General features: G+C 39.5%; 1 protein-coding gene across 2 annotated transcripts in view; it reads left to right on the top strand.

Annotated features, from left to right (window-relative positions):
- The window catches only part of ANKS1B (ankyrin repeat and sterile alpha motif domain containing 1B), a 1,178,069-nt gene that overhangs the window by 847,177 nt on the left and 314,365 nt on the right, over positions 1 to 16,527 (top strand). For both annotated transcript variants that reach the window (XM_069585128.1, XM_069585119.1), the window contains one exon: positions 4,659 to 4,811. In XM_069585128.1, the coding sequence (XP_069441229.1) occupies positions 4,659 to 4,811 (153 nt within the window). The remainder of the gene's footprint in view (positions 1 to 4,658; positions 4,812 to 16,527) is intronic.

Raw genomic sequence — 16,527 nt, 5'->3', positions numbered from 1 at the left:
CTTAAGAACCTGGAGACTGATGTAGCATCATAGTATGCTGCTGCTGCTGCTGCTGCTAAGTCGCTTCAGTCGTGTCCAACTCTGCACGACCCCATAGACGGCAGCCCACCAGGCTTCCCCGCCCCTGGGATTCTCTAGGCAGGAACGCTGGAGTGGATTGGCATTTCCTTCTCCAATACATGTAAGTGAAAAGTGAAAGTGAAGTCGCTCAGTTGTGTCTGACTCTTCGTGACCCCATGGACTGCAGCCTACCAGGCTCCTCCATCCATGGGATTTTCCAGGCAAGAGTACTGGAGTGGGGTGCCATTGCATTATAGTATAAGCTGGATCAAAAAGGTGGGAGGCCAAGTGAAAGACTATTGCATTAGTTTTTGTAAGCACCAACAAGAACCTAAACAGAGTAGTGGCAGGAAGAACAGAAGTGAAGGAACAGATGGAAGAACTGCTTTGAAGGAAATTATTGTGCAGCACAGTAACCATTCTGCATATCATTAAATATGTGTCAAGTTAATTTTGTAACTTCTTTCAGCACTAATAGCTTCCTTTCTTCAGGTGTGCAGAGCCTTCATAATTTATTGGTCACCTGCTTGCATATTTTTAAATAGGGATATAATTTCTATGAGGGAGAGACTATAACTTGTTTTGTGTCCTGCTCTTCTACAACATTCATCAGAATAGGCATGGGCTAAATGTTTAACGAGTGAGCGACTGAATGAATGCTGCCCCTGTACACATCAATGTACTCATTCCCAGGTCCTCTTCACACTTGCTCTGTGGCCCTACCCCACCTCTCATCTTTCCACCAACTGTTTCCCTCCCCCTGCCTGCAATGCGGGAGACCCGGGTTTGATCGCTGGGTCGGGAAGATCCCCTGGAGAAGGAACTGGCAACCCACTCCAGTACTCTTGCCTGGAAAATCCCATGGACAGAAGAGCCTGGTAGGTTACGGTCCATGGGGTCGCAAAGAATCGGGCACGACTAAGCGACTTCACATTACATTGCACATTGCCTCCTTAAGGTTGGTCAGGAGAACTTGTCTCATAGGAGTAACCAGATTTCTGAGCAGTTTACAGAAACTGATGGGACTTTTTTTTTTTCCAATCTTGCCTTCAATCAAGCTCAGTTGATTCTCTCCCTACTATTTTTAATGTTATCTCAGATATATACGATAGCTTTCAGTTCAGTTCTGTTCAGGCACTCAGTCATGTCTGACTCTGCGACCCCATGGACTCTGCGACTCATGGACCCCATGCAGCACACCAGGCCTCCCTGTCCAACACCAACTCCCAGAGTTTACTCAAACTCACATCCATTGAGTCAGTGATGCCATCCAACCATCTCATCCTCTGTCGTTCCCTTCTCCTCCTGCCTTCAATCTTTCCCAGCATCAGGATCTTTTCAGATGAGTCAGTTCTTTGCATCAGGTGGTCAAAGTATTGCAGTTTCAGCTTCAGCATCAGTCCTTCCAATGAATATTCAGGACTGATTTCCTTTAGGATGGACTGGCTGGATCTCTTTGCAGTTCAAGGGACTCTGAAGAATCTTCTCCAACACCATGGTTCAAAAGCATCAATTCTTCAGCACTCAGCTTTCTTTATAGCCCAACTCTCACATCCATACATCCAATCTCACATCATGTACATCCAATAGTTTTACAGTTATATAAAATATTAAAAATTCAGTTCCTATCCATTTAAGCCTCCAGTTTTATTTTCTTCCCCAACCCCCACCCCAATTTAGTCTTCCCCCAAGGGACTGGTACCTCTCTGTTTTCTAACTCTAAATTCCCTAATTCTAAAGAAGGAGAGACTTGGGGGAAGGCATGCTTCTTTATAGTTAATTGGGTTTGCTTTGCAGAGCCCTGGTGGGTTTCCCATCATTGCTCTTTGACTACTGCTGACCATTAACAACCTCTGTGCAGCAGGTGGCCACTGGGTGTTCTCTCGAAGGAATGGTGTGTGAATACCTGGGGTGACCTATGAGGACCCTGCTGCACAGTTCTCTGGTGTGGGACATATGCCTCTACCCCAGCTTGATGCATCTAGACGCTCTAAGTTTGTACCCAGTATCACAGCTGGTGTGGTCACCTTCTCAGATGGCTAGCAGAGAGACCTCCCTGGCAAGCTATTAATTTCAAACCTAATGATTCTCTCTCCATTCCTTCTTCCCTTTTTTCTATTTATTTCCTTGTATTAACTGGGACAGCCAGGGAGTTTCCTGAGGCTGGGGTGATTATTCAGGGTAGCAGAGTTGGTTCAGCCACCTCCTAATAAGTCCTGGAAAATGCCTCTAGCCCCAGTATTTTTTTAATTCTCTGTAGAATGTGAAAGTATTTAATACCTTTGAGCCTCTGCTTTTGGGTCCTAGTCACCAATCACACATAGTTACACATAGATAACATCCAATTTTGTGCAACCGCTGGTAAACTTCATTTTGCAAATCCTGAGTTGTCATTTACATTTGTAACTACTGTATAATAAACCCTGAGTTAAGTGTTATGTGAACAAACATCTAATGAGTAGCTAAAATGAGTCAGGCAATGTAAAAGTGAAATATAAAAATCTGATGCAGTTTAAACCCCAATGCAGATAATGAATTACATGGTAATGTCAAGACAGAGGACATTTAAACCTTGAAATGGAAAACAGACTAGGGAGTGGAACAATAGGAAAGAGAAAAGGAGAAAACAGAACTTAAAAACGAAGGAGTAAATATAATCCCAGAAGAAGAAAAGAGAAAGACAGGTAGAAGTACTTGAAAATATAATTGCCTTGACCTTTGATCATGTCTAAGAAAAAATAAAACAGCTACACAGGACATTTTGGGTACTTTGGGGGAATGCTAATACTAACTATATGTTAGGTAACATCATTTTGTCAATGTTAGATGTCTTGGGGGTGATGATACTGTGACTACATTGGAGATCGTCCTTGTTCTTGGGACATGCCGATAAAGTGTCAGGGGTAAAGTTTCATGATGTCTGCAAATGGTTCAGGAGATATGTCTTTCCAATAATTCATCTAAAATTTAAAAGATAGATGTTGTGTGCATGTGAATGAGTGAGTAGGTATAGAGTGAAAGGCAAAAACCAAATGTAGTAACAAGTTAGCCTTTGGTGAATCGAGGTCCTTGCTATTCTGGAAGACATGGCCATGTATGATCTGTATCTCCCTTCAAGTAAGGACCTGCCAGGCTTTGGGGAGAGTGATCACCAGACAGCTTCCAGCTGTCAGCATCTCCAGGGTCTGCCTGCATGGCAGAGAGCCCACTCCAGAGCATCTCCTCCCAGGGCAGCAACATCCACTAACAGAGAGGTGGGGCCCAAAGGCCCGTTCCTATCTGCCATGTCCAGGACACTCTAATAGCCTGAACTGTGCCAGAGCTCCAGTGGGTTCACAGACGCTTCATCAAGCTCCATCATACTTTGGCCCCTCTTCTGCCCAGTCCTACTTCATCCCTTCTTTCACAAATGTTGATCCCTAATAAACACTGCACCTCCCTCCAAAAGAAAAAGGAATGAGGAAAATTTGAAAAATGAGGACACTGCAGAGTGACAGAAAGCCTAACATGTTTGAGATTAAAATCTGAATCCCTGATGCTCAGACTAATCTTTTGTCTGCTTGCAAATCAGAATCCTATAGATTTCCATTAATATTTATCTCCTTGAATCTAAAGGAAGAGGAAAATCTATGTTGCATTTTGCCTAGTTCTGCCGTTCCCATCCTGAATTTCACTGAAGGACCACATCAAGTTGATGAGGTGCTGGCTGTCCTTAATAACTGAAGTATTCGATTAAGGTGTGGCATGCAAAGCAGCGCAAGTCAGAAGTGAGTTACTTAAAAAACCAAGAACTGCAAATTCAACTAAAATTTCAAATAAAAGCCAAAAACTAGAATAATCTATACAAAATTTTAAAGCCAGAAGTTTCTCGTGCTTAAAATTACTTTCACACTCCAATTTAAACTCAGAAACATTATGTTGCTGTCACATTTCTTTGTTCTCCTAAAAAAGTAAAAAAAAAAAAAATCTGTATATAGCTGACAAACAAAAAATAGGAATCTGTCTGCCAGCGAGTTCTCTATTCATGTCTAACATACTGTAGAGTCTGCAGAACACATGGTCTTTAAACACTCAAAAGCCTCTTCTTTACTGGCTTACCACAGCAGTATGTTTCTCCAGCATGTTTGCACTACCTACAATACATGTCTTGCATAAGCATGAATTTCTTTGGATGTTTGAGTCATGCAGTATTTTCACATGCTTTGATGTTGTGCATATGAGAATTATCATCTACATTTTGGGAGTGCAGTTCCCTGTGCCTTCAGCACTGAATTTAAAACTGCTCGACTGACATCATTTTAAATTCCATCCAACAGGATGCCAATAATGTCTACAACAGAAGTTTGACATATTTAGATCTCTCAAATATGGAACTGATTTAGCAGCTAAATTGGAAATTTCTGGGTGCATTTTTGAAAACTAATTCAGCGTGAAATTATTAATGATTTAGAATTGTGCCTCAAGTATTTTGGGTTTTCTTATTTTCTTATCCAGAAAGATCTGTTGCTTCATATCAGATAAATTTCCAATATGCATTCTGTCATTGGAACACAAACTAAACAGCTTAAATTAATCCTGATGTGTTTTTCTAATTACAGATGAGACCCATTGGCCATGATGGCTACCATCCCACGTCTGTGGCTGAGTGGCTGGATTCCATTGAACTAGGTGACTACACCAAAGCCTTTCTAATTAATGGCTACACGTCGATGGACCTGTTGAAAAAAATCTGGGAGGTTGAACTTATTAACGTAAGTTGATCTGTTAACGACACCTTATCAACCCTTGATGATTCTTACCATAGGTGGGTAATTGTTTCTTTCTTCATAGCTGGGCATCCAGCAAGGATTTATGGCTATGCCTTCTGTTTTGAATATATGTCTCTCTTGATTCTAGTCAAGCTCCACAGTCATTCTCTTTTGAAGTTTTGGAGTGGGGGACTAAGAGGACTCTCAGGGTGTTTCACGTTATTTCAGGAAACCTCCCAAGCAGCTTTGGGACTTCCATTTTAAGAAATTTTGTCACTTTAGGATATGGACATGATAACAAATCAGCGCCCATTCTATTCTTTACTCTTATTCATTTTTTAAGATTAAAGTCATCATTTTCAGTTTTCTATCTGTGTTATGTTTCCTTGTCTCTATTCCTTAACTGCATATGTAAACCATATACTTGAAGAGGCTGCTTTTTGTTATTATATAAGCTGCTGTAATATCAACATTTTATTTTCCAAGGCTTATAACTAATTTTAAATTGTTTGTTTTACTCATACACTTGGCATAGATTTTCTGTAAAAAATGGCCAACAAATGTTGCCATGTATTTGAGCCCAAAGAGATCAACTAAATCTATTTAACTGATTTTGATACTGATAGTTTTCTCATTTTGTTTTTACTGCTATTTTATTTCTAATGGTATAAAGGCATGAAAGAGTTGAAAAGATAGCATAATCATCATGGTTTTATATTTTATTTGGCATCATGAACATTTCAAAAGTGAGAAATTATTTAATCTTTTCGAGAATTTCTTAGATTTAAGTTTTATATTCTTATAACTGAAAAAGGCATTCACGAAACGAAAGACAAAGCAAATAATTTCTGCTGGCTCAATAGCACTCTCTTCTACTCTTTATGACATTTTTTTCTCCAAAAGTCCAGTCTCTTACACTGAATGTCATTAATTATTTTAAATGATGGTTAATTAGTAGTAACTAATTATTCTTTGCTTTTAAAAGTCTATCTTTAATATCTTTTCTGGAACATCTATAAAAACTGTTCTTTAATTTAAAAATCACTTTAAATGGACAAATTCTTGGCTCCTTCTTCTAATGTGCCATCAACTACCCTTAGCTTTCTGTTCTTACCCTTTCACAAAAGCTTTCATTATTTCAGAAGGAACTCACTTTCTGACTAAACGCTTCTGATTAATTTTGTTGCTAGTCTGTGTGGCAGTGGAAGCAACTGAGACTGCTTTGCTTTTCAGTCGCATCAAAAAGACTTCAGTTCTCCACTGAGAACTCAACACTCGTGGCTACTCTTAGCCATTTAGTAAAGGGGGCTCTTCCATAGATCAAACAAACATGCTTCCAGTTAAGTCACTTTCTTGTCAATGATAAATATATCTATGTAACATCTTCTGAACAATATCACTTCCCACTGAAGAATGAATACTTATTATAGATAGCTGATGAGTCACTCACCTAACTAATATTAGAAATAATCCCTCTGAAAAAGATTAGATTCCAATAGAACTCTGTTATCAAATGTTTTCATTGAAGCAAGGATCATTAAAACAAGACTATATGTCTCTCAGAAGTCAAGTACTGCGGCGAACAGTTAACGTGTAGGCTTGGACCCACATTCTCCCCAGTGCTCTGTGTACTAGCAGAGGATTTCCCATTCAGTCTCTGTGGCCAGACCTGGTGGATGCCTGCAGTGACTGCAGGGCAGTGATGCCACAAGGCCTCATGTTTAATGCCAGGGCTCAGGGTGTTAAACCACCACCCACAGGGCTAACCACTCTTGAAATGGGACAGAACAATAACCTTTTCCACCCATGCTGACTCTTTAAGCATTATCCCCATAGGTACACTTGCTGTAATACAGTCTGACTCCAATCTAGGGAGAAGTGCCTGTCGCAAGCATTGTATCAGAATCAGAAAACATGGTCACTGTGTTTTAGATCTTGAGACCAAATTCCTTGGGCCTGGAGTACAACATCTGCATCTAACACCAACCCAGTATATTCTCCTTACAGTGACTGATAGAATGTAAAGTTTGTGACAATTGTATGGGCAAGTTCACAGTCTTGATGAGGAGGCTTTGCAAGTCATTTAATTCTATAAATACACTTATTATGGAGAAAAACCACCTGTACCTTTAGACCTGGAAATCAGAGAACAAAATTTTTATGCCCTTTAGAGCTGCTGCAAGTGTACTTCATTTGATGGTTAGGGCTGTTGGGTTTTAAAATGAGAGTCAGGCATAATGTGTACCTTCTGGCTTATAACGCTTTCTACTGGTCTCAAACTCAAGACTTTTATTTATTCCAACTAGTCAGGGAAGGTATTCAAATATAAGATAATCTCCTATATAACATATGGACCCAGTAATTCTGTATTAAGTATCCATAATTTATTCTTTTGTAGCCCAAAAGTAATGTGTAGTCACTTTGGTTAAGAGCAAAGCTCTTTAGGAAAGTTGCATCCCGAAGCTTTGTAATGAGTGGCTAGTTTTAAAGAACCCCAGTGGCTTCAGTAAGTGCTGTTCTCTGTAGAATGCAGAGAGAAGTGCAACATGAGGGCTGTCTTTGATGCAGCGGTCTGCTGAGAGGGGAGGAGAACAAAGAATGAGAAAGCTGACTGTTGATGTGATTACAAACAACTTCAGCGTCATTAAATCATAGGGACTAACCCTCATCAAGTACATTATATTGTACTTGATATTAGACAACTAGTAATACTTTCTCAGTATATTTTTAAATTTATTCAAAGTATGTTCATGAGAAAAGGAACGCTACCCAATGTTGTGACTTGAAAAGTGCAAATATATTTGAAATTGTGATCTTTCAAAAAATCCCCCAAGATCTTTTTTCTTGGTGGATCACATTAATGCCTTTGAAAAAAAAAAAAAGTTATTGGAACTAACCTAATAAAGATTTTAGTCACAAAGTTACCCAAAGTATAGGCATAGGGGAGAGTAGTGGAAATCTCATATCTCAGTAGCAGCATTGTCAGCAGTGAAATCGAGCATAAACTAAGACAGTAGGTATTGCCAGTTTTATAGGCCCATGCTGTATCTAGACCTAGAAAATGAAGTCTTTGCCAATAATTGTTTTTACCATCTCTAATCTATGCTTTGTATTCAGAAGCTGATATTTCATCAATAGCTCTGTTTTACCTCTGTGTGTGCCATGACCATTAATAACATCATTAATATTATTTTCACTTTTGTATTGATATTTTATGTTGTATGACAATGTTGAGAGAGATTGTCAGGCAAACTGGTCCCTCTGCAGATGGTAGCTGGGCGAACCTCTAACCTGAATTATAGTCCTCTCCAAAGGCTTGTTAGAATTACAAACTAGTTAGCAGTGTGTAAGTACATGATTTGGGGGGTTTTTTCACTCAAAAGTTTACTCAGGTCTTGCATATACTATTACCAAGTTTACATAACAGTTTCCACTGCTATGTAAAAATCTCAACAGCTCTGCCTTTGTGGAAATTTTAAGTAAAAAGGCTAAATATTTTCTGCCTGAAATATGTATGGATAATTGTAAAATCTCCACAAAATCATCCATTTCCTAAACAACAACAAAAAAGTATTGCAGTTATGAAAAACAATGTTTATCTTTTATCACTGTGCACGTACTTAAGGGATTTTGATTAGATGAAGCACATTAATAAGATCCAATTTATTCATTTGTGAATATCAATATAGAACTTATTAGTAATTTCTCCCCATTAGTTTTATCTCTCACTTTTTACCAAGGAAATAATTCTAGTCCAGACTTATAATCTTCTACAATATTGATAATGAAAAAAAAATGCTCACTGAAAGAACAAGATAAAATTCAGGCTTCAGTGCAGTCTTAAATCTCTGTTCATAAGCATAAGAATAGCTTTAAAAATCCAACTCCAGCAGTTGGCTGTGTTTGAAATACCTTGGGTAGAAGCAAATAAAATAATTAAGGTAGCAATACCCATATGCGTCCCATGAAAATCATTTGGACTTATTTCTGTAACAGTAAATTGATTAGCAGATCATTTACTTCTCACCTAATAGCTACTGAAACTATATTTACATCACTTTTGCTTAGGGCTGTCAAATTTCTGTTTTGTTTTTTCTTTTGCAGTGTTGTTGATTCAATTTCTACCTTCCTAGGGAAATTTTGTGATAATCTAATCACTTGGAGATAGACTAAGAAATTTGCAAAGTTAACATTCTAATTTTGTGTTCAGTCTTTAATAGCTTGACTTTATTTGCTTTAAATGCTACAGAAACATAGTCCTCTCAACATTAAATTTAGACTCATTACTTGCTTTGATGTTTTTATTTTATGATCAGAATTATAAAGTCACACTCCTCTCTGCTCTACTCTCATTACTATAACTGCAATTAAATTTACTTCCTAAAGTTTTTCTGCATTGTCTGGGTAAGTATGAATGTGTGTGTGTGTGTGTGTGTGTGTGTGTGTGTGTGTGTGTTGGATAAATGCAAATGATTGCTTATACTCCCAACCAAGAAGAATAATCACAAAATTCACAAACTGCAGGGGAGGAATGAGGAGAAGAATATTATAATTCCATTTCCAAAACAATTATTTTAAGTAAAAGGTTATGCTTTCACTATAGGACATTAATAAATGAGAGAAATGTTCATATTTCCATACCAGGGAGGCTACATCAGTCAACACTTCAAATGTTAACAACTTTAATCAAAGCTGAAGGCTTTAACTGAATAACTAGATATGAGTATTCAACTGTAGAGCAAACTTTATAAATTATCTATGGATTTAAACATTTAATTTACACTCATAGTCAGTACAGCTAGCTCTTCACAAGCCTTCAGGACAACTAGACACAATCTCTGGGCTTCAGACTTCTTCAGACAAGGTCCCAGTTGAGGTCCCAATGCCTCATAGCCAAAATACCAAAACATAAAACAGAAGTTATATTGCAACAGATTCAATAAAGGCTTTGAAAAATAAAATAAATTGCAAGCTCTTCAATATATTCTCTGGAAGCCTGGCCCAAGTTTTGGGAAAAGCACCCTTCTCCCTTCCTTATATGAAATGAACAATCATCTTCCAAATAAATACTCACTTTCAGGTGTTTTTTAGCCCTTTCCCATATGGCCTGAAGGCTGATGGGCTAAGGCTGGTATTATTGATTCCACTCTCTTTCAGCACGTTCTGCATACACCTATCATGCTGCTCTCAACTTTGGAGACTTGACCTAAACTGAGATAAAGTTATATCACAATAAAATGTGCTTAAACACTAATACTTCTTTGGAAGGAATATAGCTTTTCTTTTGGATTAAAGATAACTTGCTATCTTTTAGGGCCTCAGGGTTAATATTATGGAATAAGCATTATTGAGTGTTGATCTTGGAAAACACACCACAGACACACACAAATGAAAGTAAACAAGGGATAGGAAACACATGTACACTCATGGCGGATTCAAGTCAATGTATGGCAAAACCAATACAATATTGTAAAGTAAAATAATTAATTAACTTTTTTTAAAAAAAGAAAGTAAACAAGGCATTTGGCACTGAAGAGACAGTCTAGACACAGCAACAAACTGATTTCATGAACTGAAACCCTCTGATTACAGCCATTAATGACCCATCTCTATACAAAAATGAAAATCATGTTCTGAGCATCTAGACATTTCTACATTAAGAAAGTTATTTTAGTGGACTTCATTTTTCCCCACATTGATTTCATTCACTCTTCTCCTGATTAAAATAGAAGCATTTCCAATTTCCTCTGAAGAAGCCACCACAACCCTTCCACATTCCATGCTGAGCATCCTTCCCAGATCTAAACCAGCCTCAGCATCCCAGCCTTTCTCCCTGTTCCCATGGGCTACAATATTCTTCACCAGGACCGTTATTAATTCTTCATTGTTGAAGGCTCCAGTGAAATATGAAAATATGGGATCTCATTCAAAAATTATTTTAAAATGTAAGGCAATAGTGGAAGGATATTTAGCCAAGCAGAGATACCTTTGAAGCACAGATCCTTGTGCTACACAGGTCACACATCCATGGAGCCATCCCTGCTCTTCATGCCCTTGTATATAAACCTATTTGCATCTGCTGTCATTTTCTTTCTACCTGAAGGTCTTAAACATTTCCATAGTGTGAGGCCACTGGTAGAAAGACTTTTTATTTTGCCGTCAGTTTTGAAAGACCTTTTTGCTGGGGATAGAATTCTAGAGTTAACAGTACTTTAGAAATTCTGATCCACCATTGTCTCTTCTGCATTATTTCTGATAGGAAATCTGCTGCTATTCTTTCCTTTTTGGTTTTGTTGTTGTTATTTCTCTGTATATAATGTGTCTTTTAGCCCTATGGCTGCACTTAATGGTTTTCTCTTTATCACTGGTTTTAAACTTGATCATGAGGTGCCTTGGTGTGGTTTTCTTCAATTTCTTGTGTATAAAGTTTTTTGAACTTCTTCTTAGATATGAGGTCTATAGTTTTCATCAATTTTGGAAAATTTCTGGTCATTACTTTTTGTTTGTTTAATTACTTCCTGTGAATGTCGTATACTTTTTCCCTTCCATTTTTCAAAACTTTTTTTATAGAGGTTAAACAGACACACAAAAATCTATATAGAAATGTCAGCTGAATGCATTTTCACAAAAAAGAGCACATACACGTAGCTAGCACCCAGTACAAGAAGTGGAAAATCACCAGCACCCAAGAGGCACCTCATGGCCCCTTCTAGTCACTAGTCTTTCCATGACCTCCAAAGCAACTACCATCCATATTTCTAACAGCAGAGCCATTTGCTTCTTTCTATGCAGTGCGTCCTTACTTGGGGCTTCTTTCGTTTAGTTACACTGCATGTAGCTGTAAGGCTGTTCCTACAGTTGTAGGAATGTAAGATGTTCATTCTCTACCATTGTTGTGATATACCCCACCTTGTTTTTATAGCTTTCTTTCTGTATAATTCAAATATCATACAATTTGCCTATTCACAGTATCCAATTTAATCCTTTTTAGGATATTTACAGAGTTATGCAACTATTATCACAACCACTTTTTTTATTGCGGTCGACGGCATATAAACTTTGCCATGGTAACCATTTTTAAGTGCAGAGCATAGTAGCGCTGAGTATATACACATTGCTGTGCAACAGATCTCCAAAACTTCTTCATCGTGCAAACTGAAACTTTATCTCCATTGAACAACAAATGTCCCATCCGCCTTCCTCTAACCCCTGGAAACCATCATTCTGCTCTTTAAGAGCTGGACTATTTTAGATGCCTCATGCAAGTGGAATCATGCAGTGTTTGTCCGTTTGTACCTGGCTTATTTTTCTGAGCATAGTGTCCTCAAAGTTTATCCGTGTTATGGCGTATCACAGGGTGTTCTTCTTTTTAGACCAAACGTGTATATGCCATGTTTTCTTTAGCCTTTCATCTGTTGATAGACGTTTAGTTTCCTTCCACTCCTTGGCCATTGTGGACAATGGTGCAATGAACATCAGTGTAAAAATAACCCTCTGACATCCTCTTTTCAATTATTTTGGATATATACCTAAAAGTAGGATTGTTGGATCATATGATAACCCTGTTTTTAAATTTTTGAGGAACCTCTAAATTGTTTTCTTAGTGACTGCATTATGGTCATGATTTCTTAAAATATTGTTTTCTGTCTGACTGCCTCTCTTCTTTGGAAACTTCTATCACATGTATGTTGGGCTATTTAAAATTAGGCGTCAACTCACCAATACTTGGGCTTCCCTGATAGCTCAGTTGGTAAAGAATCTGCCCGCAGTGCAGGAGACCCTGGTTCAATTCCTGGGTCAGGAACATCCGCTGGACAAGGGATAGGCTACCCACTCCAGTATTCTTGGGCTTCCCTTGTGGCTCAGATGGTAAAGAATCTGCCTGCAATGTGGAAGACCCGGGTTCGATCCCTGGGTTGGGAAGACCCCTGAAGAAGGGAAAGGCTACCTGCTCCAGTATTCTGGTATAGCCCATGGGATCACAAACAGTCAGACACAACTGAGCAACTTACACTTCACTTCACCAGTACTTTTTATTTTTTTAGTATTCTTTCTCTCTGGGATTTATTTGGATAGTTTCTATTGCTGTGTCTTTAAGTTCATTTATCTTCTTGTGATCTCTAATCTGCCATTAGTAATATGCAGTGTACTTTAAATCTCAGAGATTATAGTGTTCATCTCCAGAAGTTAGATATCAGTCTTTTTTTTCCCAAGTCTCTATTTAACAGCCTCAATCTTTTCTCTAACTTGTTGAACATAATGAATGTGGTTATAGTAACTTTTTTAGTGCCCTTGTCTTTTTTTAATTAGTACCTTTTTCTTTACTTATTTTTGCCTGTGTTGGGTCTCTGTGGCTGCGCACAGGCTTTCTCTAGCTGAGGCAAGCGGGGCCACTCTCTAGTTGTGACGTGCGGGCTTCTCACTGTAGTGGCTTCTCTTGCTGCAGAGCACGGAGCCTAAGGTGTGAGGGCTTCAGTAATCTTGGTGCGTGGGCTTAGTCGCCCTGCAGCACGTGGCAGTAGTCGTGTGTGTTGGCTTAGTCGCCCTGTGGCACGTGGAATCCTCCCAGACCAGGGATTGAACCCATGTCCCCTGCATTGGCAGGTGGATGCTCAGCCACTGGATCGCCAGGGAAGTCTTGCCTTGTCTTCTAATTCTAACATCTGTGTCAGTTTGGAGTTGGTTTCACCTGATTGATTTTTCTCCTCAATGTTCTTGCCATGCCCAGTAACTTTTATTGCATGCCAGACATTATGAATTCTACCTTGTTGGGTGCTGGTTATGGCTATTTTTGTATTCCTGTAAATATTCGTGGGCTCTGTTCTCAGACACAGAGGAGCCCTTTGGATATACTTTGATCCTTTCAGGTCTTGCTTTTAAGATTTGTTAGGCAAAAACTAGAGCATCATTTAATTTGTGACCTGTGCTTCCGCACTACTGAGGCAAGATGCTTCTGAGTAGTCTCACACTGCCCTGTGAACTTCCAGGTTTCCCAGCCTGAACAGCTCAAACTACTACCAACCCTGTATGAGCTCTAAGTACTATGCCCACTAATACTTTCTGGTGTTTCTTTCTACACCTGGCCTCAGATAGTTTCCTTATATGCGTGTGCTGATCAGCATTCTTTCCTCTCTGGTACTCTATAGAGAAAAGTCTAGCCACTTTAGTCTCCCTAGACTCTCACCTCCCTCTTCTCAATTCAGAGTCTTCCAGGCTCTCTGACTTCCTCTTCCCCACATAATGGCCTGAGAATTCTCTTAAGATGGTAAACTAAGATAAGTTTAGGGCTTATCCCTGTTAGTCCAGAAACCCAAATCCATGCGACTTACATTAGTCCCTGTAGCTGCTGCTGCTAAGTCGCTTCAGTCTTGTCTGACTCTGTGTAACCCCCATAGACAGCAACCCACCAGGCTCCCCCATCCCTGGGATTCTCCAGGCAAGAACACTGGAGTGGGTTGCCATTTCCTTCTCCAATGCATGAAAGTGAAAAGTGAAAGGGAAGTCGCTCAGCTGTGTCCGACTCTTAGCGACCCCATGGACTGCGGCCCACCAGGCTCCCCCGTCCATGGGATTCTCCAGGCAAGAGCACTGGAGTGGGGTGCCGTCGCCTTCTCCAAGTCCCCGTAGGCTAGGGGCCCATACCTAAACAACTGAGTCAGAATCTTTGCTGGTAGCATCTGGGCATCAAGAGTTTTTTAAAAGTTCCCCCAAGTGATTTTAATCTGCAGCCTGGGTTGAAAACCACTGTAGTAAGTGGGGAGCCATTAACAGGATTTTAGTCAAGAGAATGACAGGATCAGAGGAGCAGGCAGGGGCCGGAAGCCCACACACTCAAGACGGAAGAGCTGACTGAGAGGGGAGTAGGAGCTGAGTCAGCCCATTCTGCGCCACAGCTATTTCTAGCCATGAATGTATTAGGCATGACAGCAGTAAAAACCTGTGTGCCTCCTTAGAACCTGAGGGTGTCACTGAAGTGGGAGTCCATAAATATAGAGCCAATTTTCATCATTATAACCCACATACCAAGAAGAGGGAAAATTACAGTCAGTATTCAAAGGAAGCAAGGCCAAATACAATACCTTTCAGAAGTGCTTTTCAATAGTGGCTAAAATTGTTTCAGTTTGACCCTTAAAAGGCTCAGCCTTGGTTATGTGAAAATTTTACTTACTGTTTATAAAGTAAATGGTAGGACAGATGGTATGTGTCCATGCTTCAAATGCACCCTCTCTCCTTTTATCTTTATTTTAGAACCAGGTCACTTGACTTTGAATCCTATATCCACCACTCAGTATGTGACCTTACAAAAAAGTCACTTATCAACTCTTGGCCTCAGTTTCTCCTCTTTAAATAGAAGGTAATAATATCTGCTCCACTGACTTCATAGGTTTCCTGTGAGACTCAAATCACACAAGAGCTTTTTATTATCCATTGCTTTCTCTTCTCTCCCTATTCTATTTTTCTTTGCCTCTATTTTTTCCTTTCTCTCTCCCCCAGATCACTCTCCCAGCATATTATCCATTGCTTTCTCTTCTCTCCCTATTCTATTTTTCTTTGCCTCTATTTTTTCCTTTCTCTCTCCCCCAGATCACTCTCCCAGCATTAGGCTGGGAGCTGGCCAGCTTCTTCAGAGCATGCTTTCACAGCTTAGCTGCCATTTGCTTTTCGCTCTCAGTACTCACCAGAGTTATAACATCGAGAGCCAGCTTGTTTATTGTGCAGACTCTGGCCTCTAGAAATCACTGTTCAACCTCTCTCTTCCCCAACTTCCAACTCCAACCCCTTCCATCTGCCTTAGCCTCTCAGCCTCCCAGCACTGCTTAGTGCTGCATAGAATATTTCCACCCCTGGAGTGGGTGCATGTGAGAGGAATGACTCTCAGCTTTGTGTAAAAGCACTCAGGATAAAGCTGCAGAGAGCCTTTCCCCTCCCAACTTCCTTTTTTTTTTTTCCTTTCTGACTATGCTTAGATATGGAATTACTATTGCCTTTTCTCCTCCAACTACATAGTATTGGTCCTTGACTCTCAGCCACCCAGTTCTTTTTATTCTGGAAGCAAACAACCTTAGGGCAGAGCAGGATAGTGGCTCAGAGGTTAGACATGTGCTCATTCTCAGTTGATCATCCATCATTTTAAACCCTTCTAGAATCTGTCCCAAAGTTTCAGCTCGATAATCCATAAGAGTGGGCATTTCTGACAGTGTTTTGAAGTGGCTCAGTATCCCCTTTTCATTGTAATGGCTCCACTTCCAGTTATAGTATCACTAATTATAACAAAGTCAGTTAATTTTGTAGTTCGCATTTTGCTCTGATTTTTAGCATGACATGAGGAATTTTGTTTCTTTAAGTCTTTTCTGGAGATATTTAGGGCAAAGCCTGTTGCTAAGGAGACTCATCTGCATTGCAGTTAAATCGGTAAATACTGTAAACTGGCTGTGTGCTTCTGGAAGCTTTGAGAGGAGGAATATAGTAATGAATTATTCTACAGTGTAGAAAATAAAAGAGGAAAAAGTCCTCTATACAAGACAAATGCAACACTTTTCATGCTATCCTGATGGGAAGTGCTCTGAGTCTTCTGTGAGAGAAGATCTGAGATCATACTGAAAAGATAAGCCTCTACCTTCTGAGATGAAAGGAAGGTCAAAGAGGTCCCTCTGTTAGAAGAAAATTATTTAGAATTTTGAAGTCTGACGTACAAGCTGCCATGGAAGAGATTGATAAT

The sequence above is a fragment of the Ovis canadensis genome, chromosome 3 (genome assembly GCF_042477335.2).
Source record: "Ovis canadensis isolate MfBH-ARS-UI-01 breed Bighorn chromosome 3, ARS-UI_OviCan_v2, whole genome shotgun sequence".
In the NCBI taxonomy this organism is placed as follows: Eukaryota; Metazoa; Chordata; class Mammalia; order Artiodactyla; family Bovidae; genus Ovis; species Ovis canadensis.
The sequence above is the reverse complement of the archived record's forward strand: the minus strand, read 5'-3'. Positions and strand labels throughout refer to the sequence as shown.